General features: G+C 40.0%; 1 protein-coding gene across 7 annotated transcripts in view; it reads left to right on the top strand.

Moving 5' to 3' along the window:
- Positions 1-25,833, top strand: part of PTPRK (protein tyrosine phosphatase receptor type K) — a 584,676-nt gene that overhangs the window by 448,549 nt on the left and 110,294 nt on the right. For all 7 annotated transcript variants that reach the window (XM_075924132.1, XM_075924131.1, XM_075924134.1 and 4 more), the window contains exon 8: positions 13,755-14,057. In XM_075924132.1, the coding sequence (XP_075780247.1) occupies positions 13,755-14,057 (303 nt within the window). The remainder of the gene's footprint in view (positions 1-13,754; positions 14,058-25,833) is intronic.

Here is a 25,833-nt window from a genome sequence, read left to right as displayed (position 1 = left end):
TTTTTAAATCTATTTTTATTCAATATACATAACACTGTGACTTTAACAAGGGTAAAAAAAAATTATCTTGATAGTGGCCTGTCACCAGAAATTGTTAAACATATGTTGTTCATTCATAATTTAGGTATAAGAACTATCCCAGCATCAAACTGAATTTCATGAAAAGACTTACATTCTCCACAAGACAGAGTTGCATAGAAGGATGATAACGCACTTAATGTGTCCTGTCTATTGCTGATTTATTTATATAAAAAACAGTAAGAGGGAGAAAAATTATTCTCCTTAACCTCTGAGGATACAAGAAGAAGCAGTGGGCTTAAATTGCAGCAAGGGAGATTTAGGTTGGACATTAGGAAAAACTTCTTAATTGTCAGGATGGTTAGACACTGGAATAAATTGCCTAGGGAGGTTGTAGAATCCCCATCACTGGAGATATTTAAGAGCGGGTTAGATAAATATCTGTCAGGGATGATTCAGTGGTTCCCAAACTTTTCAGCATCACGCCCCCTTTTTGATTTTTGAGAAACCCTCACACTCCCCTCCCCTCCAAAAAATAGTAGCAAAACTTGGGGTGGGATTGACGGGGGTGTCACCTAAGTCATCTCGTGCCCCTCTCCCCTCCTCCCCCCAGGATTTCTTCACGCCCCCACCCCCGGGGGACACAGCACCCAGTTTGGGAACCCATGATCTTGATGGTGCTTGGCCCTGCCATGAGCGCAGGGGATTGGACTTGATGACCTCTTAAGGACGTTCCAGTCCTATTATTCTATGATTCCCATTCAGATACACTAGAAATTCACTAATTATGGAGTAAGACATGTAGTGTTGGCAATATTCACTATATTATTGTGAGTGCCACTTGTTTGTAGGACTCCCAGTAAAACCCAGTCAGCTCTGATATTTTGCCTGGAATTCTTGTAGTTTCCTTTTGTGGGACTCATTAGAGACTGCTTTCCTAAACTTCTCACGGCTATGTCAGTACTGAAATCCAGAAATGTGATGGCAGCACATGTAGGTATACATGAAGAAGCTTTTGATTGACATATCTTCCTAAATATATAAGTGATTCCACAGCAGCATAAGCAAGCAGCCCGACTGTGTGTGCAAGCTCCAGGCAAGCTTCTTAAGTTGCTAGCCCAGGCTGCTGCCTATGCAGTTGTGGCTTAGCTGGTATTTTTACTAAGCTTGCTTGATCAGTATTATCTAGGTGTGCCTTTGTGTGCTGCAGCCATATCCCAATTGCAATGCAGGCATACCTTGAGCAGGCCAGAGTTAGTGTTAGTGGTACACAATGCAGTTGCCCTCTGAGTAACACACCAGTGATCTCATCACCTCTCTACCGTATAGAAAGGCAGAGTTAATGGACATAGGAACTCAGACATATCCATCTCTCCTGAAAGCTGGAGGCAGGAGAAAGCCCTTGGTAATCAGAATTTGCAGGCTTCTTTCGTAAAATATAGGAGAGTTGGAGTTGGGAATGCTCTGGGCAGTGGAAGGTAGGAGCTCAGGTTTGCATTTTTGCAGGTGTGCATTTTGTATGCGCGTATAGTTGAATTTTAAATATCACACACACCCTACAGGTAACAAGGAGATTTTGAAAAGCAGAGAAGACAGCAAAAGAACAGGACTGCATCATTGTGTTCAGTTCTTGTTGTTATAGGAAATCCCATCATATAATCTATTCATATATTTATCTAGACCCATCTTAAAACTGTTAGGTTGTTTGCCCAGAGGCTCAATGATAATTTTATTATTTTTTCTTTTTTAAACACATGATTTTAGCCAGTCTTGGTGAGTGCAGAGGTCAGGACTCTTGGGGTATGTCTAGACTACAAGCTTCTTTTGAAAGAGGCTTTTTCGAAGAATCTTTCGAAAAAGCCTCTTTCGAAAGAGAGCATCTAGACTACAGCCAGTACTTTCGAAAAAGCGAGCTGCTTTTTTGAAAGAGAGCACCCAAGCAGTCTGGATGCTCTCTTTCAAAAAAGCACAGTTTGAATTACATAGCACCTTTTTCAAAAGAGTACTGTCAAAAAAGGGTGTTATTCCTCGTAAAATGAGGTTTTCCATGGTCGATGCAGGGGAAGTTTTTTCTAGAAAAGGCCACTTTTCTTGAAAAAACCCTGTAGTCTAGACACACCCTTGATGTTTGAACTTTAGGGACTTGGCAACATTGGACAAGGCACATTTCTGAATTTTGTAAATCATATGCTTCCATTATGTGTTTATCTTTGTAATATTTGTTGTTCATGGTATGTAACTGCTCACCTAAGAAGTATGGTGGCATTTCTGCTCTTTCATTGGAAGATTGAAACTTTTCTAAACAGGAGAAAGAAAATCAGATTTCAAGAGGACAATGAAGATCTGTAGTAGGTCTTGTCACGTTAGTAACTAAACATGTTCACACCATTATGCATAAGATTTTAAATTTCCACAAATATTCTTTTAAAACATTGCTTGTGAGAATGTTCATTGGAAAGGCATCATGATTATTATCCAAAAAACTGGAAGTTCATGTTCAACTGAATGTTCGTGCTGGCATTCATCCAGCTGTATTCAGGGGTGGATATAGGGCAGGGCGAACGGGGCAGCTGCCCCGGGCCCCACGCTTAAAAAAGCCCTGCGCATGCGCCGTGGCACCACCGCGCATGTGCCGTGGCAAAGGGGGGGCCCCGGGGAGTTACGCTGCCCGGGGCCCCGCAAAACAGTCATCTGCCCCTGGCTGTACTAGTTACAGTGATTACAAGGTGACTCTCGAATTTATTTTTAATATAGCCACAGATCTTCTATTTGTAAGTAAAGGGTTAATTTTCTGTCTTAATTTCATAATTTATAAATGATTTTAGATAATCCTTTCAAGACATTGTATTAATTATAGTCCTAAGCAGGTTTCTTTGGATTTGTATAATGCTTTTTGTCACAATTTCACTGGGTTTACTGTCTCAGCTTGATGCCTGTTGATGTGCTGACTCATACTTTATTATTACCAGATAGGTTTTATTCATCTAGAGGAATGAGTTTAAAGAGGTCACACCTTATAATCATGCTGGCATTTCCACTCCTTGTAGGCTATATATCTCCTTTTAATTTAGACTCCAAAAATGTACTGGGATTTCTTCAGCTAAACTGCAATTGATAGAATTTATTATCAAGGGATGTCTAATCTCTAAACCTAATACAAAACTTCACCGCTATTGATTACATGGTAAGGATACACAAATTGTTAATCATCTATGGAAGCAGTAGAGTAAACATACCATCAAAAGGAAATGAACAAATAATTGCCATCAGTGCTGTTGGTTTGTCTCTGTACTACAGTATCTCTGAAACAAATACAGTTGCATTTTGTGTGTGAAAAGAAGTACAGGTTGGACCTCCTGATCTGACACTCTCAGGACCTGACTGCTGACAGATGAAGGATTTTTCCAGACCAGAGGAGGGCATTTCAGGCCCCCTGTTCCACGCCCCCCGCCAAGCTTCCCACTGGCCTTTCTGGCTAGCCCTTCCCAGTCCAGCTGAGCCACATGCTAGACGGCTCCCGCTTTTATCTGAGCTGCATGCTGGCTCCCTGCCCTTCTACTGCCCAGAGGAGCCATGCGCTGGCTCCTCTCTTCCCCCCTTGCAGCCCAACTGAGCCATCTGCTCCTGGCTCCTCCTGCCCCCCTTGCAGCCTGGATGAGCTATTTGCTGAATCCTGGTCTCTCACCCCCGTGTAGTGTGTCGTGACTCTCTGATCCTGGAACATCCATGGTCATGGCGGACCACGGATGTTGCCGGACCGGAGAATCCCAGATTTTAGTGGTACAAGTTGCTGTACTAAAATATATTAAATATTCCCTGAGTACAGCTGATTACCTATGGACTAATTCATATGTTTTCTCTGGATCTATTAGGTAAGTGGTCAATAAGAAATTTGTATGCTAATTCAATGTCAGTTACATGAAGGAAAAGAGGGAAAAAGAACTCATAGATTTTCATGCATTTAAATTATAACCTTCATTTGAAACACAATAAATCTATAATGCTAGCACAAGGTAAATATCATGGTTTATTGTTTTGCTGTGTATTTTTCATTCTTGGTATATATGGTATTCTTTGGCATAGTGTACATAAATATATGGCATGTATACTATATAGCCATGAATGTATAGTATTTGTAGACATGCATATTCATATTTAGACACCCAAATAAGTGTCCAGGTTTTCTAAAGTGCTGAATGTGATGGTCTTGGAACTACACTGTAATAATTTGGGCATACTGTATGTTGGCATGGTTATTGGGATGTATACTGAGACCATATTGGTTTAAATTACTAAAGCTGGTTTGGAATAGAGGCAGAATGGAGAAGGCTGTAGTAATCATCTGTTGAAAGCACTAAGTTGTTAAGAAACAATGCCCAAAATGTTTCTTTATTTTATTTCTATCTCCTAGAATCTCAGACTATAGGTTGTAACTCCAAATGGGGTTACACCATTAGCAGAGGAGGGCCTTAAATAAAAGGGGCAAAATTAGGCCTAATAGGTGATGCCATCTGTCTCCAACCCTTTGCATAATGTGATCTTGCATACACCATACTTGCAAGGTCACACTCTGTGGAAACCCATATTTTGTAGCTCAAAATGTAAACATACTGGTGTGGCATTTGTGGAATAGGTTTGGACATGCTGCTGGCTGTGCAGAGATGGCTGTGTGGATACCACTTTGGCCATTTACACCATTGGGCTGTGCAAGCAACTAGTTGACATTTGAGAGAGATAATGTTGTCCACTTTTTATTTACAATGTCACCTGAAAGTGAGTATAGATGAGTTTTGCTTGATTACAATCCAATGCAGTGCAAACCGAGACACCTTCACTTTCATTGTCCGTGTCAGATGCCACCAGCAAAAGGTTTAATTTATTTTTTGGGTGATTTGGATTCTGTAGTTTCTACATCAGAGTGTTGCTCTTTTAAGATTTCAGAAGGCATGTTCTATATCTTGAAAGGCCCTTAGAATTCTTAAATGTGGGGTCGAGTGCTGTAACTATCTTTAGAAATCTCACATCAAAGAAATCTTTGCATTTAGTCAAAACTGCAGTTTTTTTAAATGCTGGATTGTCACCTGACACTGCCATAACACAAAATATGTCAGAATGCAAATAAAACCATAGAACAATTCTTCCCCAAGGAGTACAGTCACAAAGTTAATTAACACAATATATTTGTAATGAGCATCATCAGCATGGAAGCACATCTTCTGGAATGGTGGTCAAAGCATGAATGGACATGTGAATGTTTAGTGTATCTGACACATGAATACCTTCCAATGCCAGCTACATTTTTCACTTTCAGGTGGTGATAAATTGACTGCACATAACTTCCATAACTTGTCCTTGGAACATAGTATGTTTTTATGTATAAAGGAAGTAAAATAAAATTTCTTAAAGTTTTAAACTCTAGATTTAAAAATGGGAGATATTATTACTTTTTAAGTCTTAATGAAGTGAGAGATCCCATATCTACTGTAATGTAGAGTGACTTCTGACTTGCAGCATTTACCAGCCTAGGTTTCAAGATACAACTAAACAGCCTTTATTTTTTATAGCTAGTGCTCCAGCCATCTGAGTATGGGTTTTCTATCACTTTACGTAACCTCAATCAGAGCATATGCTAAGAGAAAGCACCTGAACTAGGACTTCTCGGTTTTATTCATAACTTAAATATGGGCTCCATCTTTGTCTTAGCATTTCCCAAAGGGTTCTGCTGGTGCATGCATTCTCACTGGGACTCTTTGTCTTTGGCATTTGATCTTTTGTAATTTACCATAGCTCTAACCTATGCTGCAAGATGAATTCATTTCTTTTTAGTTTATGATTGTAGACCTTCAATTTCTCAGTTAAATTTCTATTTGCATTTTTGTTTTGGTTATAAGTAGACCAAATGCTGCTGTAAATGAAAGAAGTGAGATAGTTATATAGGGGGTGCTCTGAGGGAGAAATAGGGAGCCAGTAGGGAAGAGTCTAAGAAAATATGGTTGTGTTGCTCTTGCTGTCCTTTGCCAAGATGAGTATCAGCAAAAGAAGGGAAACCCATCTGGCTCCTAATGCAAAGTACCAAGAGGCTTCTGATTCCATATGCTCTCAGGCCTCACCTTTTCCTGTGTTACCAGTCAAGTTAACCCAGGTCATCATTAGCTTAATAAGAGCTGTAATGAGCTATTCAAATCATTTTGGCATATCAAGTGATTATGCAACATATTGAGCTTCAGGTTGTGGAAATTTTAAGATGACTTTTGATGGTAATGTCAAAAACAGAAAGGAACATCTCAAGAAAAAAACCTGCTGAAGACGTTGACTGTTCTGTCACTCAAGGAGTCCAGTTCTTTAATCTTAGGTTACCTTGACTATAAAATATGTCCTGTTGTTTTCAATTTCCCATACACAAATTTATGTTTTATCTTCTGGTCAGAAAACCTGCTTTTTTTGCAGGGAGGGGCTTTCCAGATAAATGGAATTGAAATTGTGCATTGCTGTCAACCTTTAGGTTTTCTGATGAATGGCAGCAGTAGCAAAGCACCTTTCATGTTTCAGTCTCCTTAGTTTCTGTACATCTTTGCAAATAGCTTTTGTTTTGTTACAAGATTTGCAGCATTTTTTTTCCCCCTCTGACCACAGGATAAGAAGTTTTATCATTCAAAATTGGTTCTTGAGAAATGCATGCTCTGTCCTTGTTTCTTTTGTAGCTGTGGAGGCTTTTGATTTTGCAACTATCTCTGAATAAATTGAGATAATGTCTACAAAGAGGCACTGATATTGACCTGCCATATCACGTGTCACTTCTCAATTGCTAAAGAAATTGAATTTCATTCTATCTGTTCTCAAGCTACTTATTAAATCATGCTGCTATTGAGAGGTGTCTGGGGGTCAACAGATTCTGTCTTTCTCTGCCATTTTATCCCTCTATTATTAACCTTTAAGAATTACTAAAGTTGTTCTTTATTTTATCTTATGAAGTTGGGTTAAATCTTCTTGATCCATAAATTGTTGTATGTGAAGGTCTGTGCATATAATTCTTTTATTTGGAACAGTTGTGGACATGGATTGAGGATCCAGTTTAAATATGCAGACCTCTTTTCTCCCTCTTTCTCTCTCTCCTCACTGTATTTACCCTTTGAACTGGAGCTGAACATTTGGATTAAGTAAATTAGCCATTGACTGCAATTGTCAATCATTATAAAATATGCATTATTGTATTACAGAAACAGATTTTTTAAATCTGCTGTTTTGAGTCCATAGTCACTGAGTTTCTATTACTTGGAAACAATTTTCAGCCATTACACAGTTCCAGGTGGGATGGCAGTCAACTCTTCCCTGTATCAGAGGAAGCAGCTCAACAGGGAGGGCAGGCAGCTCCCCAGGACTGGTGCACATGGGGGGCTGGCTTTTAAGCCAGCTCCCCATGCGTACCTGGAGTCTGCGTGTAAACGTTAACCGACGAGCCCAGGCTCATTGGTTAATCATGGACACGGTTACACTTTCACATCCCTAGGAAAAGGTGAAGAGACAAATGTGTGAGTGATTAGCATGGTGGTTGAAGTCCTGTGGGCAGGTAAGATTGCCTAGAGATCAGTAAGATTTAGAGGGACCAAGAATGGAGTCCTATGCATCCTCCAACAATATAGGAAAGATTAAGGAAGGTGAGTCCCTGAGTGAGGGAGTCATTGAGGATAGTGTCAAAACCAGCCAATAGACTTCTGGAATTACCAGCATCGACATCAAAGTAGAGAAGGTAGAGCTATTTGATTAGGAAGATGGTAGAACAAATTTGTAGTGGAGGAAGACCACATGATCATGAGACTTTCTCCAGTGATACTTAACAGCATCAGAATAGAAGATGAAGCAGCATTTACTGAAGTTAAGCCACAATTGAAGATGGGCCTTGAGGTAGAAGAGAGTGTGCAGAGAGGGGTTGAGATGTTATGTATTTTGTTAGAGTGGAGGTCAAAAAAGGACAGTGTGATGGGATGATGGAAAAGGGGAGGAGATGATATTGAAGGAGACAGTGTTGATTATGGGATGTAGTTTGACCTTCTATAAAGAAAAAAAATGATTGATCACTCTAGGATTAGTCTAGTCTAGTCTACACTATTACATAGGTGTGGCATCATAGTATCTGAGCACCTTCTTCTCTCCCAATCTGAATTCAGATTTAATATTGAATCCCACAACCTTCAGCCTCTCACATAAACAGTTCTCTTCCCATATACTCTCTGTTCTCCCTGATGTAAAGATAAAAATAAAATCACATCTCAAGAGGATATGCCATTGACTAATTAAAATGCTCAGATTTACTGTGCTTCCTTGTCAGTTTTCTTGGAAATCTTTCAAATCCCAACTGATTTTCTTTCCTCATACATTGTTTAAGGAGCCACTTCAGCCCTTTGCTACTGCCCCACTTGAAGAATTGTCCTCTGTAAAAAATGCATTTTTTAATCCTGGGAGAACATGACGACTTCTGAGTAAAACAGCACATTTCAATGTTAATAATGAGGTTTAATACCAAAAATTCCAAATAACTAACTGCTTTTTGTAATGCATATTTAAAACTCAAAAACAAAACAAAAAAATTGAATACTGTATCTTGTTAAAGTTTTACAACATAAACAGGAGTTTGAGATTGCAAAGCAATGGTGAACACTAAATTTGTACAAACTTAAAAATAAAATTTTCCCTAAATATCCAAGGAACAGTTTCTCCTTGACTTTACTGCATCTGAGAATCCTGTTTTGATTCTTTCACAAGTCCCCAAACATTGTATTCTGTTAACTGTGTTTGTGATTGTTTCAGGTCCTTGCTAGGAAAATCTTAGATGCAAAACTCAGTACTTGACAAATATAGTAGTTCTTGTTTCAACCAAGGTTCTTAGGCATATGCTTTAATTTTCTTGCTACATCAGAGAAACTTTATAGCACAGTGTTTCTCAAGCAGTGGTACGAGTACCCTATGGCGTACTCGAGAGAAGTCTGGAGGGTACATCAACACAACTGAAATTTGGAGAAAACTGAATTTTTGTTTCAAGTTTTACAGCGTTTTATTATTTTTGTACTTTTCACACCAAAAAATGTAATTGCCCGCCCGGCTACCATGTCTAAATAAATGTGTTTCAATAATAGAAAAAAAAATGTGTGTCTGAAAACTGTAGGTCCTGGGGGTACTTATACTTTTTTTAAATGGGTATAATAAAAGGTTGAGAAACACTGTTATAGCACATCTCTCTCTCTTATTTGACATCTGAGGCTAGGTCTACACTACGAGTTTTGCTGGACGAGGCAATGCAAATTAAGTGCGGATTATCATTTTCTTACACTTCATTTGCATGCTCTCTTCCGATCTGTTTTTGCACTAGGGTGTTTTGCACAAAAACAAGCAGAGTGGACATTTCCTTTTTTGCACAAAAACCCCTTTTTGCGCAAGATCCTTATTCCTCAAAAAAGGAGGTATACTGAGGCCCAGATGTTGTGAAGATGAATGTTTGAATGTGTGTATTGTTAATTGATTGAAAAATTAGGAGTTTTCTGGAGAGAATATTACTCCATTCATGTTAAGCAGAGAATGCATTTTTGGTTTAGCCTAATATGAGAGAGAAGCAAGCTCTGGAGTGATATTTATGTTTTTTAGACTGGAGAGGTTAAATAGCAGTTAGTAAGCTAATTCAGTAGTTGATGGAATTTCCATCGACTACTTGATTAGTTGATAAGAGGGTTCACTGGGCTCTGCTTTTTAAATGTACTAAGAGCCATGAGGCTTTTACTACATTTAAAAGGCAGAGCCGCCGTGTCTGGGATTGGGCACTAGCCACACTCAGCTATCCTGACTCGCCCCTGGTCCCACACTGCTGCAGATCTCCCTTTTAAATCTAGTGAGAGCCTGGCGGGCTCCCCCCAGCACCGGCTCCTGCTCCTGCCTTGCTGCTTCTGATACAGAGGCAGCAAGGTGGGGAGCGACTAGTCGAGTAGTGATTCAACTAGTCACTTATTTTAGACAAAGCAGTTCTAGAGATGATTGGAAAGTTCAGGGTGGGTGGAAGGAATTATAATCATGTCTGAAGGGATGAGATTAATAAATTGCCATATTCCACCTTGGATTGTTGTTCCTGAAAGGATACTTTTAAGTGAGAAAAGAACCAACAGTTGGAATGAAAGTGCAAGAGAATTAATACAATGTTTTGGGGGAAAGTAAAGCTCTGAACTACATCATGGAAGTGTGGGTAGAGCAAGGGGCTTCCTCTTCTAATCTAGAAAAAATTTTTTCATAACGAGATGCAGTGAGTTTCCTGAAACTCATTAAACAATTCAATAGTTTTTTATCTGAGAAAAATAATTATTGGAATATTATTTCCTATACCGTCTTACAGATGGAGAATTTGTGGTGCAGTGGTTTAAAACAATTGGACTTTATCTCTAGAGATTCCTGTTGTGGATATTTTTCAGAGGCAAGAGTAAAATCGTGTGTTAAAGCATAATTTTATCACCAGTGGGACAGTTGGCAGAGTTTACCTAAGCTGTTGAGAGACTCAGCAGACTTTAATTACCATCTCAGTCGTGCAAAATTGGTTAATCTCTGCCAAAGATGAGTGTGCCTGTGAGAAAGCTAGATCATGCTTATTATCTTTTTCTTCCTTTTTCAATAGGTGAATAAAGGATCTTTTTAAATATCTCCAGTAATACTGTGACAGATTTGTAAAATTTGCATAGAATTGTAAATTATTAATACAGCTTTTTTTCCCCAAAAAAAATCCTACGCAACAGAGTCTGGATGCATCCTAGGGCTCTGATTTAAAGGAAACCAAATCAAAATTCAGTGCATTTCCTATCACTGGGTGTATAAAGCTTTGCTTAATTCTCAGACATGCAAGGCTTGAATCTTTACTGCCAACTATCTTGTGTTGTTTTATGTGCAGATGTTCTTTTTAAAATTAATTTAATACACACAGCAAGTTTGACGCATGTGTTTTATAGCACAGGATGGGGACATGAATTGAAATAGGAAAAATAAAAAGGAAATTGAGAACACTAGCAGGATCATTTTTAGAAAAGAAAATAATAAATTAAACAAATTATCTAATTATACAAACTCCCACTTATTTATTTATACTTCAAATTCTAAATCAGATCAAATGGGGATGTAGTCTAGAAGTTGTATCTGGTATTATTGTAATCAAGTCATAGAGTATTAGAGAGAAAAGATGAGTATGGTAATACCTTGTATTACACTGACTTCTATTAGTGATAGAAATGTAGCCGTGTTAGTCTGGTGTTGCCTTCCTCCCCTCCCCCATCCCCCTTCTATTCTGAAATTTGATTTGTCCTTTTCATGTGTGTTCATTTTTTCAATTGTATCCTTTGGTATATATAGTTGTGACAGTTTTCTTCCACTATTTGATCTGAGGAAGTGGGTCTGGCCCACGAAAGCTCATCACCTAATAAACCATCTTGTTAGTCTTTAAAGTGATACATAGTCCTGTTTTTTGTTTGACTTCTATTAGTGAGAGAGACAAGGTATTGAGTTTGCACAGAACTCTTCTTTGGGTCACCTGTAAGCTCACAAGCTTGTCTCTGTCCCCAATGGGAGTTGATAATTATCTCACCTATCTTGTCTCTCAAAGTCTAAAATATCTGTGTAAAAAAAGTTTTTAAAAAGTTAGGTTTTTTTCTTATTTAGAGATTACATTCTTCTAAAATTTTGGAACATAGATTTTCTACATATGCTAAAGGGAAATATTGATCTGAACCATCCAATTCTGAGGCCTGGTGTACACCTTAAGTTTAGGTTGACTTACCTATCTTAAATAGGGTGTGAAAAATTCATACCTCCAGAGAGACATAGTTAAGGTGACCTAAACCCCAGGGTAGGCATTGCTAGCTATTTCCTTCTGTGGGCATGCTTTATTATATCAAAAGAAAAGCCCCTTGCAGGTCTTACACAATAGATATATCCTAAGGAATTATCAAGTTACTGCCCTTGTTTATAACTGCTGTTTTTGCAAATAAATGAGCAGACAAGTAACCAGGGGCACCAACAGCCTCACGGCACTCTAGTGGTGATTTAAAGGGCCTGGGGCTCCTGCAGCAGTGTCAGCTGGGACCCCAGACTCCTTTGAATCTCCAGGCCCCAGGACAATCCCCCCCCCCTTTGCTCCTCTGTTGGCAGGCCTACAAGTAACAATGCATGACCAGACAAGTGCTCGCTTCCCAAAGGAAGCTTATGTCCCACCACCATCCATCTGATCTCCATACAGCCATTAATGATTTCTCTCAACTTTTGTTGTATACAACATGTTCGGAAGGCCACTATTCAGGAAGTCTTTTTTTAAAACCGTTCATTTGATAGTAATTCAGTACTTATGGGTGGAACAGAACACACTTATGTCTACACAGGAATCTATGAATTCAAGCTTCTAGTAGATTTGAGAGCTAGGTGATAGATTAATGTGAATATTAAGAAAAATAATGTATGACTTATAATCCATTATTCTGTGTACATGCATATAGAGAGTGAGAAAAGAATGTAGTTTTGATGTTTGGTTGCAGTAATCATGTTGAATAGAGTATATTCATTGAGATGCTCTTATATTTGGATATGCCAGCTGTGCTTTCTACAGTTCATTTACCTAGAGGAAATTCTTGATTCAAAAAGGAAGATTACACAGGACAGTCAGACCCCAAAAAGAAAACATGTGTTCCATGTATGTATGTGTTCTCATTTTCACCTTGAATCAGCTAAGACAAAAGGATAAAGTGTACCTTGGAACTTGCTTTATTTTCTTTGGCAAGCAATTCCATATATTAAGAGTATAGAAACATTCCCTTGGTAAATTTTTAGTGCAGCTCTAGTATATATAGTCATGGTCATGACTTTCATTGTGTAATCATTTTAATTAAGTTTGGCTATAAAACTTAGTCTTGCATGAGGGATGAATACATTGGAGAGTCAATGAGAGATTGATGGCAACTGGGCAAGTGTCTTGTGTTCTGGTGTTACTTTCTAGATGACTGGAAGTTCATGTGCAGGTAACAATTGAGCCTGGCCTAATGATGCACTGATTAGTAGCTAAGAGCTATGCACAGACAAAGTATATTATGCGGGGATAGGATGTAAAATATGATGTAAACATCTAAAAGTGTTTTTGTAATATTTCTTGGCTTTCTTGCTTGAATGAACAGCATCATTACCAAAATAATAAACGTTAATGAATATCTGCATCATTTTGGTAACTGCTAGTTTAGTACAGCAATTAGTGTAATTAGTATACAGCATAGCTTGGTGTCATGATAAATCGTACTTCAGATCATGTTGACTCTTCACCACTATGATATATTATCTAATTAATCATTTAAAAAAGGATAAAGGGGGGAAAAAAGAGATAAGTTAACAAATAACAGCTGTGGTAGCCTTTTGGTCACTCTTCCTGATTTTGCCTTCTATATTCTTAAATGCTTTGAATTCTTAGAACTGTTGCTTAACATTTTATTTTTAATGTTGGTAAATCTTAATCGCAGGTTGAAACCTATAGAGTTGGGGCAGAGCACTAAGAAATAAAAATGCGATGGCCGTGGCATATCACCTTAGGGGTTTTCTGGCGAGTGATGTCACCTCTTCTAATGAGGGATTTTTACTTGCTGGGTATCTCCTGTGCTTTGACATTGTGTCTCTTAACAAACTGTTTTGAATATGGAAACATTAACATTGTTATCTCCTTTATATTCTGTGTTTTCTAGAACCCATGAGAACACCAAAAACTCTGAAGATTGCTGAGATCCAGGCACGACACATTGCAGTGGATTGGGAGTCTCTGGGTTACAATATTACTCGATGTCACACTTTCAATGTCACTATTTGCTACCATTATTTCCGGGGTCACAATGAGAGCAAAGCAGACTGCTTGGATATGGATCCCAAAGCACCCCAGCATGTTGTGGACCACCTGCCTCCTTACACAAATGTCAGCCTCAAAATGATTCTAACTAATCCTGAAGGGAGAAAGGAGAGTGAGGAGACCATTATTCAGACAGATGAAGATGGTATGCACAAATGCTATTATAGAAATTATACGTAATCTAAAGGAATGCAAGGGAATGGTTTAGTGAGTTAAGACATCTGTCTTTTGATGTACAAAAGTCACAGTCTATTAATTTCTTTTAAGAAAGTTAAGTGGCCCCCAAAACTCTGGCTTTTCAAATATTTTAGTAATCATTCTGTAAAACTTACAGGAGCAGACCAACATTTAGCCCATGATGCCACTGTGAGTAACTTTTATATATAATAAAAATGTTCCTTGATGGTAAAATATATCATATAGGACAGGAACTTTTGTGGGTGTGTTTTAAGAACTTTTTTTAGAATATTTGAAGGACGAAATTTATTTGTACATTTATACTTAATAATTCAGTTCAACAAAATAAGTTAAGATGATGTTATGTATGTAACACTTAAAATGTCTATTAGCTGACTTTTTAAAAAAGAAAAAATAACTTTTGAGATTTTCTTCATGACCCTAATTCAATCCACAATCAAGAGAGCCTTGTTTATATGAGAAAAAAAGGACAGATTTAGGTGTTTTCCAAGCTATTCAATGATTGTTATCATCGTTAATATGAAACGAAACTAGCATTGACTATAGTCCCTTAATTAGATGAAAACTATATTATGGAAATGGAGCTGGCTTAGTTTCCATACCTTTAGCTAACTGCCAATTCAAAACAAAAGACCTACAAAGGGAAGATAATGGAGCAGGTAATGAAGGAAATCAAATGCAAACACTTGGAAGGTAATAAAGTGATAGGGAATAGCCAGCATGGGTTTGTGAAGAACAAGTCATGTCAAACTAATCTGATAGCTTTCTTTGATAGGATAATGAGCCTTGTGGATAAGGGAGAAGCGGTGGATGTCATATACCTAAACTTTAGTAAGGCATTTGATACAGTCTCGCATGATATTCTAATTGATAAAACTAGGCAAATATAACTTAGATAGGGCCACGATAAGGTGGGTGCATAATTGGCTGGATAACCATAGTCAGAGAGTTGTTGTTAACGGTGCTAAATCCTGCTGGAAAGGGATAACAGGTGGAGTTCCGCAAGGGTCTGTTTTGGGTCCCGTACTGTTCAATATCTTCATCAATGATGTAGATATTGGGATAGAGAGTACGCTTATTAAGTTTGCAGATGATACCAAACTGGGTGGGGTTGCAACTTCTTTGGAGGATAGGGACATAATTCAAAATGACCTTAGCAAGTTAGAGAAATGGTCAGAGGTAAACAGGATGAGGTTTAATAAAGAGAAATGCAAAGTGCTCCACTTAGGAAGGAACAATCAGTTCCATACATACAAGACGGGAAGCGACTGTCTAGGAAGGAGCATGGCGGAAAGGGATCTAGGGGTCATAGTGGACCACAAGTTGAATATGAGTCAACAGTGTGATGCTGTTGCAAAAAAAGCAAATATGATTCTAGGTTGTATCAACAGGTGTGTTGTAAGCAAAACTCGTGAAGTCATTCTGCCGCTCTACTCTGCACTAGTTAGGCCTCAGCTGGAGTACTGTGTCCAGTTCTGGGCGCCACATTTCAAGAAAGATGTGGAGAAATTGGAAAGGGTACAGAGAAGAGCGACAAGAATGATTAAAGGTTTAGAGAACATGACCTATGAAGCCAGGCTTCATGAACTGGGCTTGTTTAGTTTGGAAAAAAGAAGATTAAGGGGGGACATGATAGCAGTTTTCAAATATCTAAAAGGGTGTCACAAGGAGGAAGGAGAAAATTTGTTCCTCTTGGTTTCTGAGGACAGGACAAGGAGTAATGGGCTTAAAGTGCAGCAAGGGAGGTTTAGATTGGACATTAGGAAAAAATTCCTAACTGTCAGGGTGGTCAAATATTGGAATAAATTGCCAAGGGAGGTGGTGGAATCTCCCTCTCTGGAGATATTTAAGAACAGGTTAGATAGACATCTGTCAAGGATGGTGTAGACGGAGCTTGGTCCTGCCTTGAGGGCGAGGGGCTGGACTCGATGACCTCTCGAGGTCCCTTCCAGTTCTATGATTCTAAAGTTTGACTAATATATATATAGTTCTGTACACATAACAGAGAAAGAAACAGAGTTGTAGTCTCTATGAGTTTGTAAATGTAAGGAAACACATGTAAGCTTTGCAGAAGCAGAGAATGGGTGATGGAGGATGGATCACTTGATGGTTAAGTGTTCTGTTCATTCCCTTTGGCCAGTGTCAGAAGACAGAATACTGGGCTAACTGGACCTTTGGTCTAACTGAGTACAGCCATTCTTATGTTCTTATGACATAGATTCATAAAAGAGAAAACTGAAACAAGTGCAGTGTGTTTGTGTATGTCTAAAGCAGTAAAGTGAGTTATATAAATGCTTCCTGCAAGCAAAACTAAGAAGTAGCAGAGCATTTTTTAGCATATTTTCTGTGTTGAAACAGCATTTTTCCTGTTGTAACAGTGCCGTAATGAAAAGACGGTAGAGGTATTTCACAGCATAGAAAGAGAATAAAAGAAATTGTAGAGTCACAGGCACTGATAGATTATAGGGATATTTTGAGACATACGTAATTTTAATTTTATGCAGATCAGATTTAGTGCTTTTTGTAGGTGAGTTAAAGATATGAAAGAGGGAACTATTGATATATCTAGGTTTTAGTATTCAAATTTACGATTGCTGTATTGCATGAGCATTACCAAAGTAATGATGCTATGCCCACATGAATTGAACTTCATTATCCATTGCTGAGTAGTTGCCATTTCAAGCTGTTCTTGTATCCTCTTCTTTTACCCTTTATCCAGTAAGACTTGCAGAATTTGACCAAAGAATTATGGCACGGACAAATCTCGCCTTGTATTTTGGTATATATTTGTTGAGAATATTGAATACAAAAGTCTTTAGATCAAAGAGGATACTGAATCATCACTCCAGTCAAATGATCTACCAGCATTTGCTAAACCACAATTTCTGAATTTTCTCACCTATATATCAGTGATCTTCTTTATACTTGGAGTTAGTGTTAATGTGAATTCCCCTTTCCTTTACTGGGTGTTCACTGTAACCAATTATGAAGTCATTCTGTCCTTATAGTCAGAAACTGTAGCAGCAGTTTTTCCGAATTCAATTCCTTCCAGTGTAACCCAGTACCTTGAGCCCAATGTTGACTATTCTTTGTATCAGATTTAGGAAGTGTTGAAGTCATGTGGATCTGTGGCAAGGTGGATTAGATTTGGAGGTCCCATGCTGGAAGTCTTGCAGTTCACCTTGTCCTAGAATATGAGCAGAGATAAGTCCCCTAAGCAGTCTAGAATGGCTGTGGAGGAACAACCAATCAGATTGGTTGGTAAAGTCAGTGAAGGGCCAGAAGAGTCTTATATAAGAGACACAGCAGCAGAGCAGGGAAGTCAGTTACTGTGAGATGCTCAAGAAGTGAAGCCCAGGTGACTGACTGGCTGGAAGAGCACCAGTACCATGGAGAGCTTGCTGCAGACAGTACTGAAGTCCAGGAAAGGTTGCTGAAGACCTGATGCATGGCTGTCAGGAAGAGTAGCAGGACCAGTAAAAGGTCTCTAAGCGGTCTAAAGCTCAGGGGGACAGAGCACAGAACCTGGCCAAGCCAGCTAGATGGTACCTGGCTGGTTGGTAGGAAAAGACCATGGCTGTAGGAGAAGCCTGAGTGCTGTGGCTCCATAACAGGGTCATGATGTGAAATTAAACTCTCTTCCCCAGAAGGGAGGCAGTTGCTGAAGACTTCCTGAGAGAGCCATTGGCCAGTGGGGGCACACTCATGAGAGACGGGTCACACCCTGATATAAGAACTAAAACCAAAATCAGGCTCACACCCAGCAAACCAAAAAGGGGCTGCCTAAGAGTTTTAAAGTTCCTTTAAAAAGAACTGTGTTTGCAGGAACTATTTGCAAGATAAAATGGGTACTTGAGAGAAGTGAGGACTGATCCTGTTACAGGATGTTATTTGCATGAATGGTCAAACTGAAAGGGATACTTCTACACTGACATATCTGTCTTGTCTGTTCTTCCATTGTTTAGAAAGTGTCTTGCAGCTATGTACTGGTAGTAATGGTGTGGTGGAAGATTTGTGATTATCTGAGTGACCATTCAATTTTTTTTCTCTCAAATCTGGTTTATTTTAGCTAGGGGGCTGTGCTCACCAACCCCCTCTCATGGAGGGTAGGCAACCCCAGCTTTCCCCCCACCCCCCGGCCAACGGGGAGGGCTCAGCTTGGCTGGGCTGGGTTCTAGCTGTGCCAACCTAGGTCCCTTCTCCTTCCTCCTTCCCCCTACCTGCCTGGGTCCCTTCTCCCTGCCTTGCCAACCTAGACCCCCATTCTCCCTCCCACTCTCCCCCACCAGCCCCGGCCCTTTCTCTCCCCCACCACCATGACTCCCTCTCCTAGCCACAGCGTACTCCAGGCCCAGCTCTAACCCCAGTGGCTGTGGAGGCACAGAGGTGCCTGCCTGCTCTTCATGAGGTGCAGTAAGGTGCAAGTAGTCCTGCGTGCATGCAGCGCTCCGGGGTACCTCAGCATGAAAAGCAGCAGCGGCTGGGGCTGTTGTCCCATCCTCTCCCTGTGCAGTCCTAGCTGCGCTGCTCACTGCTCCAACCCTGCCTGCAGAGCCCAGTGCCGCCCGCCGGGAGTGGAAGGGAAGGAGCAGACAGGTTGGTGCTGCAGCTCGGGGTTGTTCTGGCAGCTGGGGTAAGTGCAGCCGCTGGGGAGGGGAAACCTCTACAGACACAGCCAGATTCTGGGTGGTCAGGCACAGTGCTCTGACTCCCTAAGAGCCTAGCAGTGGGGGAGCCCCCAAAAGCCTGATGCTGGCACATAAGCTCGGCTGGGAGCCCCCCTCTTAGTGCCTGTCCCCAGGCTGTTGTCCCAAGCATTGTACACTTCTTCCCCACCCCTGGGCTGTCACGGCTGCAATGTAGAGTCTACTGGCTTCTGTGCCATGTTTCTTGGCATTGAAAGCCCTGTGGGGTAGGGGTGGAGGAGAGGTTTAAACCTGCTCCCCATTAATTTCATTTGGTGTCCTCTAGTTCTTCTATTTAGGGAACTAATAAATAACTTTTCTTTATGGGCCCTCTCCACACCACTCATGATTTTATAGACCTCTATCATATCCTCCCTCAGTCTCCTCTTTTCTAAACTGAAAAGTCCCGGTCTCTTTAACCTCTCCTCATATGAGACCCGTTCCAAACCCCTAATCATTTTAGTTGCCCTTTACTGAACCCTTTCCAAGGCCAAAATATCTTTTTTGAGGTGAGGAGACCACATCTGAACACAGTATTCAAGTTGTGGGCGTACCATAGTTTTATACAGGGGCAGTAAGATATTCTGGGTCCTATTTTCTATCCCTTTCCTAATAATTCCTAGCATCCTATTTGCCTTTTTGACTGCCACTGCACACTGCGTGGAAGTTTTCAGAGAACTGTCCACGATAACTCCAAGATCTCTTTCCTGATTTGTCGTAGCCAAATTAGCCCCCAGGGTATTTACTTCAAGTGTCCTAAGTTGATATTTGCCCCCAGGGTAAATATTACAAGTTTATGGCTAGTACATATTATGTACAATTTCTTACTCTAATTGTACCTGTATCTCCATATAATCTGTATATTTCCATGTAGCCTTCACCATGGAATATATCCTTAATATTCATGAAAATATACTGTTGATTCTTTCATTATGTAGCAGGAATATTAAAGCAATATAGAATTATCTCATAGTAATTATTGTCAGTTAAACATTGTTCTAGTAAAAATGATGTTTCAAGTGCCTTTCCTATACAGGTAGTGCAGAACAATATTCAACTGACACTATTTGGGAGCTAATGATTTAATTATTACTGTGACATAGTTTAATGCAAATTGAATGTTCTAAACTAATGTATTATTCTGATGTCATAATTGTTATTTTTCAGTATAGTATTCTATAAAGTCTACCATCTTATAAATATATAAAAGAATACATTATCAGCCATGCACTGTATAAGAATATAATTTCATAAAATGTCTTCTGGTGATATCCATAAATCATGAAAAGAGCTAGTGACATTTCCACCATAAATCCATGATGAAATTCCGTTTTGATTTATGGCACATTTACTATTTTTTGTATTTTTAAATAGAACTTCAGAATGCTTTGTGCAAACAATTTGGGAACCCTATCTATATTGGTGTGAGAGTAACTCCATTTCATTAGAAATTTCAAACATTGTCTAAAATAAAATTGATTTATACACATAAAAGCAGGGAAATTCAGAATTATGGCTGAAGCTGTGCTCTAAGGATATGTGTGTTAGGAAATGCTGGGCCCCAAGGAGCTTGAGGTGACTTATCACTGTCATCTGTTTGTCACTCAGGTGAATGCAGAGACTCAAGGATTAGATATCAGCTCCTGATTTTCTGCCATTTCCAAAAGCTATTTGTAATTTTTGTTCAAATATTTGGTCACTGATTTGGAATCTTAAATGAGTCATGTAATTATTAAATAACTTAAAGGAGGAAAGAGACACCACTTGTGGAGGAATATGGGAATTGATACAATAGCTAAGAAATAGTGTAACAAGGCATGGGGGAGACATCTAATGGGCCTGTTTTGGCTTTTGGGTCTTTTGAGGCACGTTGGTGGCAATGTTCCCTCTAATTTTTTCCATCCATGTGTGGAATAATTTTTGTTAGGTGCATTGAGGTAAGTGCAGATGTGCACCACCAGGAGAAACACATGGCTTCTAGTTCTGGGCATTCAGCTAATCATCTGGGTGGCATTTGAATTCTCCTGGGTAGTTGCCCAGCTGGTCAGTTTACAGGGAACACTGGTTGGAGGGCAATCACTGCTAGTCACCGAGCAGGCAATGGACTAACTGACCAATTGTTGTGTGATTCCCTGGTAAAGAATATATAAAGGAAGGCCTGACTCATCCATTGGTAAGATGACGTAAGAAAAGTCCCTTGGAAATAGCTAAGAATAGGTATCTAGGAATAAGGATGTGTCCTTCCCCTTCTCAGTTTATGGTAAGTGAGATAGTCCTTTGATGCCTGTTGTTCTGTGGGCATGTCAAATCTTTTTACATAATCTTTTTGTTAATAAAACTAGCCCTGAGAAAAGCGACATGGAGAATGAACATGAGAATTCAGGTTTTATGTTGACTAAACTGGGTGGTGAATCTGTCCCCTAGTTTACAGATATACTCCAGTATCTCTATGCTTTAATATGTCCCCCTTCTCCTTTGCCAGCCTTTGTTTCTAGGCACTTTTTCCTCTCCCTTTCTCCTTCCATACCCATCTCTCCTCCAGTTTATATGTCTAGCATTCTTGACAACACAGGCTGATAATCTCAGTTCAGACTTTTACCCTGGTGCTTTTTTTGGTACCTGTGGACAAAAAAATCATGTAGCTAACTAGGTGCATGTTGTGCCAGACAGTTGAACATTATTGCTGCCACCTGTAAGGAATATTGTAGTGCAGAAATGCATACTGTGATCATGCAGTGCAATCAAAAAAGAAATGTGGGAGGGTGTATTCAAATACAAGATCCCTGTAGTGTTGTGTCCATTTTCAGTTTTTTTATGCAGCGCAGTCTTTTTAAAAATTAGACACAAGAAGTAATTTTTTCAGGTTTCTTTGCAAAACTTTTTAGGATTGTTTGCAAAACTATATTTGTGTACCTCCTGCAGACTCTCATTCGTTCTTATACACACATTCAGATGTAGAATATGTTCAGACTTCATGCAGTGCTGTGCAAATGAAACAAACAGAAGATACTGAGCATTCCCATGAAATAGAATACAGGCAGTCCCCAACTTACGCGGATCCGACTTATGTCGGATCCGCACTTACGAACGGGGCTTTTCTCGCCCCGGAACTCACGGGCGGCGGGTCGCCACCTGTGTCCTCCGGGGTGAGAAAAGCTACTCCCGGTCTTCCTGGTCTGCTGGGGGGGGGGGGTCCAGCAAAGCCGCTGGATCCCCCCCCCCCCCCCAGCAGACCAGGGACACCCGAGCAAAGCCAGGCAGCAGACCAGGGGGACAGGAGCAAAGCCGCCCAGGTGGCGGGGGTCCCGCTGCCTGGGCGGCTTTGCTCTCGGGCAAACGAGCAAAGCCGCCTAGGCGGCGGCTTTGCTCCGGTATCCCTGGTCTGCTGGGGGGGTCCAGCGGCTTTGCTGGACCCCCCCAGCAGACCAGGGAGACAGGAGCAAAGCCACACTGGCGGCGGGGTCCCTCCGCCTGTGCGGCTTTGCTCAGGTCTCCCTGGTGTGCTGGGAGGGGAGGGGGCTCAGCTAGTGCGGCCCCCCCCCCCCCCCGCCCCAGCAGACCAGGCTTTTGTTGCGGGACGCCTCGGGTAGAGCAGCTGGGGTGCTGCTGGGTTGGTCCTGTGGGAACCTACCGGGCAGCGCCCCAGCTGTTCTGTCCCAGGCTCCAGATTCAGCAGCTGTTGAAACTGATCAGGCTGATTCCAGGAAGCTGGGGGCAGAGCAACTCTGCCTCCTGCTTCCTGTAGTCAGCCCCTGGTCAGTTTCAGTGGCAGCAGCTGAATCTGGAGCCAGTTCCGACTTACATACAAATTCAACTTAAGAACAAACCTATAGTCCCTATCTTGTACGTAACCCGGGGACTGCCTGTAATGCCTGTGGCAGCATCCTTGAATGCCACAAACAGCACAGAGGGACTATCATGAGACATCAGCCTTTATCCACTACACACTCTTTGTCAGTATAGTGAAACAAAACAGCCATAAATGCTTTTAGTTAACTTCTCCAAAGTCTTCAGCTGACAGATGGATGAACAGTCCCTATGAAGTTGTGTTGGAGTCTCATCTGTTTACTTGTTGGCTTCTCTGACTCCACAAATTTATTATTAATGTATCAAATTATGCTGCCTAGCCTAGAGGTCAGCTCATCACTCACGTCTTCCATGTAGACTGAAATAAATCTTACTGCTGTGACAGGCCACTCTCTGTTCCTTGATGTTGCTAACACGGTGCACAGCAGTGCCTTTGATCCAGTGATTTTTAATTTATTTTTGCCCCTTATAGAATTGCAGGATACTTTGAAAATAAATCTCCAGGAAATGTCATGTGTGAAGCTCATTGCATATTGGATTAAGAGGGGTGGGAGGAGAAGGAAAGTAATTAAAAGGAAAGGAAAATATATGCTTGGATATTTAAATACAAACAACTTGTTGAGAAACTCTTTTTTAATATATTTTTCTTATGTTCATTCCGCACTCCCCTCCTTCCACCAGCCAAGGGGATAAAAATCAATGATTTTAAAAACATAAAAAATCTGTTTTTATTTAAAGTGGATCTTTTTTATTTTTTTAAAATCAACAACAAAATAATTTTGTCATTTAAAAATAAAAATTACAGTTAAATCTTATCACAAACCTGCTACACCTACACGTCGTCTCATAATAATGAATTAATGAGTCTAGTCTGTCCAGCCTAACTATCAGCTCTTGCTCTTGAAAGTTCTGGGCTTTCAATGTCTGTTTCTCTGCAGACTAAAGTAACATGTGCAAAGACAGACACAGACCAGATAGGATTGGATTGGTTCTGTGCTTATGTGGTGGTGGACTCTTGCCAAGTACAGCAGAGGAGTTAGTGAAGCCATTGTCTATAAACAGAAACACAATATATAGGAATGGACAGCGGCAGTCTAGAAAGGAACAATGAAACTGGTGGACTGGAAAGAAAAAAGGAAGACCTTATTCAGCTGCCTATATTCCCCCACACTTTTGCCATAGAAAAACTGTCATGACGGTATCTGGAAATATACTGAAGAAATTAATTTCCTGGGTAAAAAAGGAAGATGTGTCAAGCGTAAGCAGTGCAAGAGGATGATGCAAACTCTAACTGCAAACATGAAACATCATAAGGAAAATGATGTGGATAAAAATGTGAATATGTCTGAAGAACAATGGGGATCAACTTTGCAATGCTTCATTCTTCAAGACTCTCAATGCCTTTTAGTATAGGTATGATTTCACGAGTAAATTCCCAAGCTGTTTATTACGTTGGATGTTGCTAAAAAAAATAAAAAAAAAGTTTAGCTTAGTTAATTATGAAAAGGGAACCCCATCCTATGCTTGTTAAGCTCCCTTTTCCTTATGGCTTGTTTAATTCATTAACTAGGTTTAGAATCCATCGCCCAAGTATGCAGTACAGAAAGAGAACCACATAAATCACCGCACCAGAGGCCTGTATAACTGCACATCCACTAGTGTGATTTATGCCATCAAATGCCAGCAATGCTCTTCTGCCATGGATCCTGGCCAAATTGGACAGTCTCCAAGGGAAAAAATTAATGGACACAAATCAGATATCTGAACAGGCAACACACAGAAACCTGTTGGGGTACATTTTAACTTGCCCAGACGCTCATTAATGTACCTCAAAGTCATCATATTATTTCAAACCAATTTAGAAAGCCAGCTTGACAGGAAAGCTACAGAACTGAATTTCATTTACAAATTTAATACCTACAACAGCTGTCTAAACAAAGACATTGGCGGGATGGCCCACTACATTCTATATCTTAATGACATAAAAAACCAAAGGGTACTTATAGTGGGTACTAAGTACTCTTATCAGCTTCATTTAGCATGGTCACTCCAATTGACAATTTCTTTCCCCTTCTTTTCCTTCTCTTCTCCTCCCCACCCCTTTTCTGTGTTATTTATTTGAAGACTGGACCCTTTAAACTCCATTCATCTGAAGAAGTGGCTTGTGCCCACAAAACCTCATGATATCATCTACATTTTTTTAGTCTTTAACGGTACATCTACACTGCACGACTATTTCGGGATACCAGAGGCATCCCAAAACAGCTACCCCACATCTACAGAAGCCGCCCATTTTTTTAAAATATTTTTTGAAATAATGGGCATGCTATTTTGCCATCCCAGTAAACCTCATTGCATGAGTGTTAAGGGATGGCTCGAAATAGCACGTTATTTCAAAATTTGGCACAGTGTAGATGCACCAAATTTCAAAATAAGCTCTTTTGAAATAGATTCAAGATAAGAGATGCAATAGTGCTGCAAAACTAATTGTTTTTTAAGTTTTTCCAAAATTAAGTACACTCTACACACAATCGTAGATATTTTTGGTAACTTGGAATAAGATTTGCATTAAAATGACAGAAGGAGTGGGAAGATGAGAGCTAGTTGTAGAGGTTTTAAGGACACTGTACATTAAGTGTTCTGAAGATTTGTCTGTTAGGGCACATCTACCCAGCAAGGCTAAAGCTGAAATAAGCTATGCAACTTGAGCTACGTCAATTGCATAGCTTAACTCAAAATAATTTATTTTGGTTTTTGGTGCTGTCTATGTAGCAGGAAGTCCGAGAGAGCGCACTCTTCTTTCGACTTCCCTTTCTTATAAAACGAGGGTTACAGGAATCAGAGTAAGAAGTCCTCCAGCTCAACATTATGCCGAAATAACTGCTTGTAGTGCAGACGTGGACTATGTTATTTCGGAATAATGCCAGTTGTTCTGAAATAACACCGCTGGGTAGACAAACCCTATAAACTTTAAAAAAATCCAAATTGATTGCTACAATTGCAAATGTGAAACATTTATGTAACATTTAATAAAAACGTAAGTGCTGTTGTATTTGTGTGTGATTTAGTTCTTACCATTCCTGATGTATTACTGCTGCATCTATAGCTTGACACAGGTAATGAGTATTAAGTACTATTTCCTAAATCAATAAAAATCAAGTTAATCAAACAAATTACACAAGGCGTACCCTCATAGATTTGTGAAATGTTGTACTGAGTAGGGATGTGAAT

Source organism: Pelodiscus sinensis, chromosome 3 (assembly GCF_049634645.1).
Source record: "Pelodiscus sinensis isolate JC-2024 chromosome 3, ASM4963464v1, whole genome shotgun sequence".
Taxonomy (NCBI): domain Eukaryota; kingdom Metazoa; phylum Chordata; order Testudines; family Trionychidae; genus Pelodiscus; species Pelodiscus sinensis.
The sequence above is the reverse complement of the archived record's forward strand: the minus strand, read 5'-3'. Positions and strand labels throughout refer to the sequence as shown.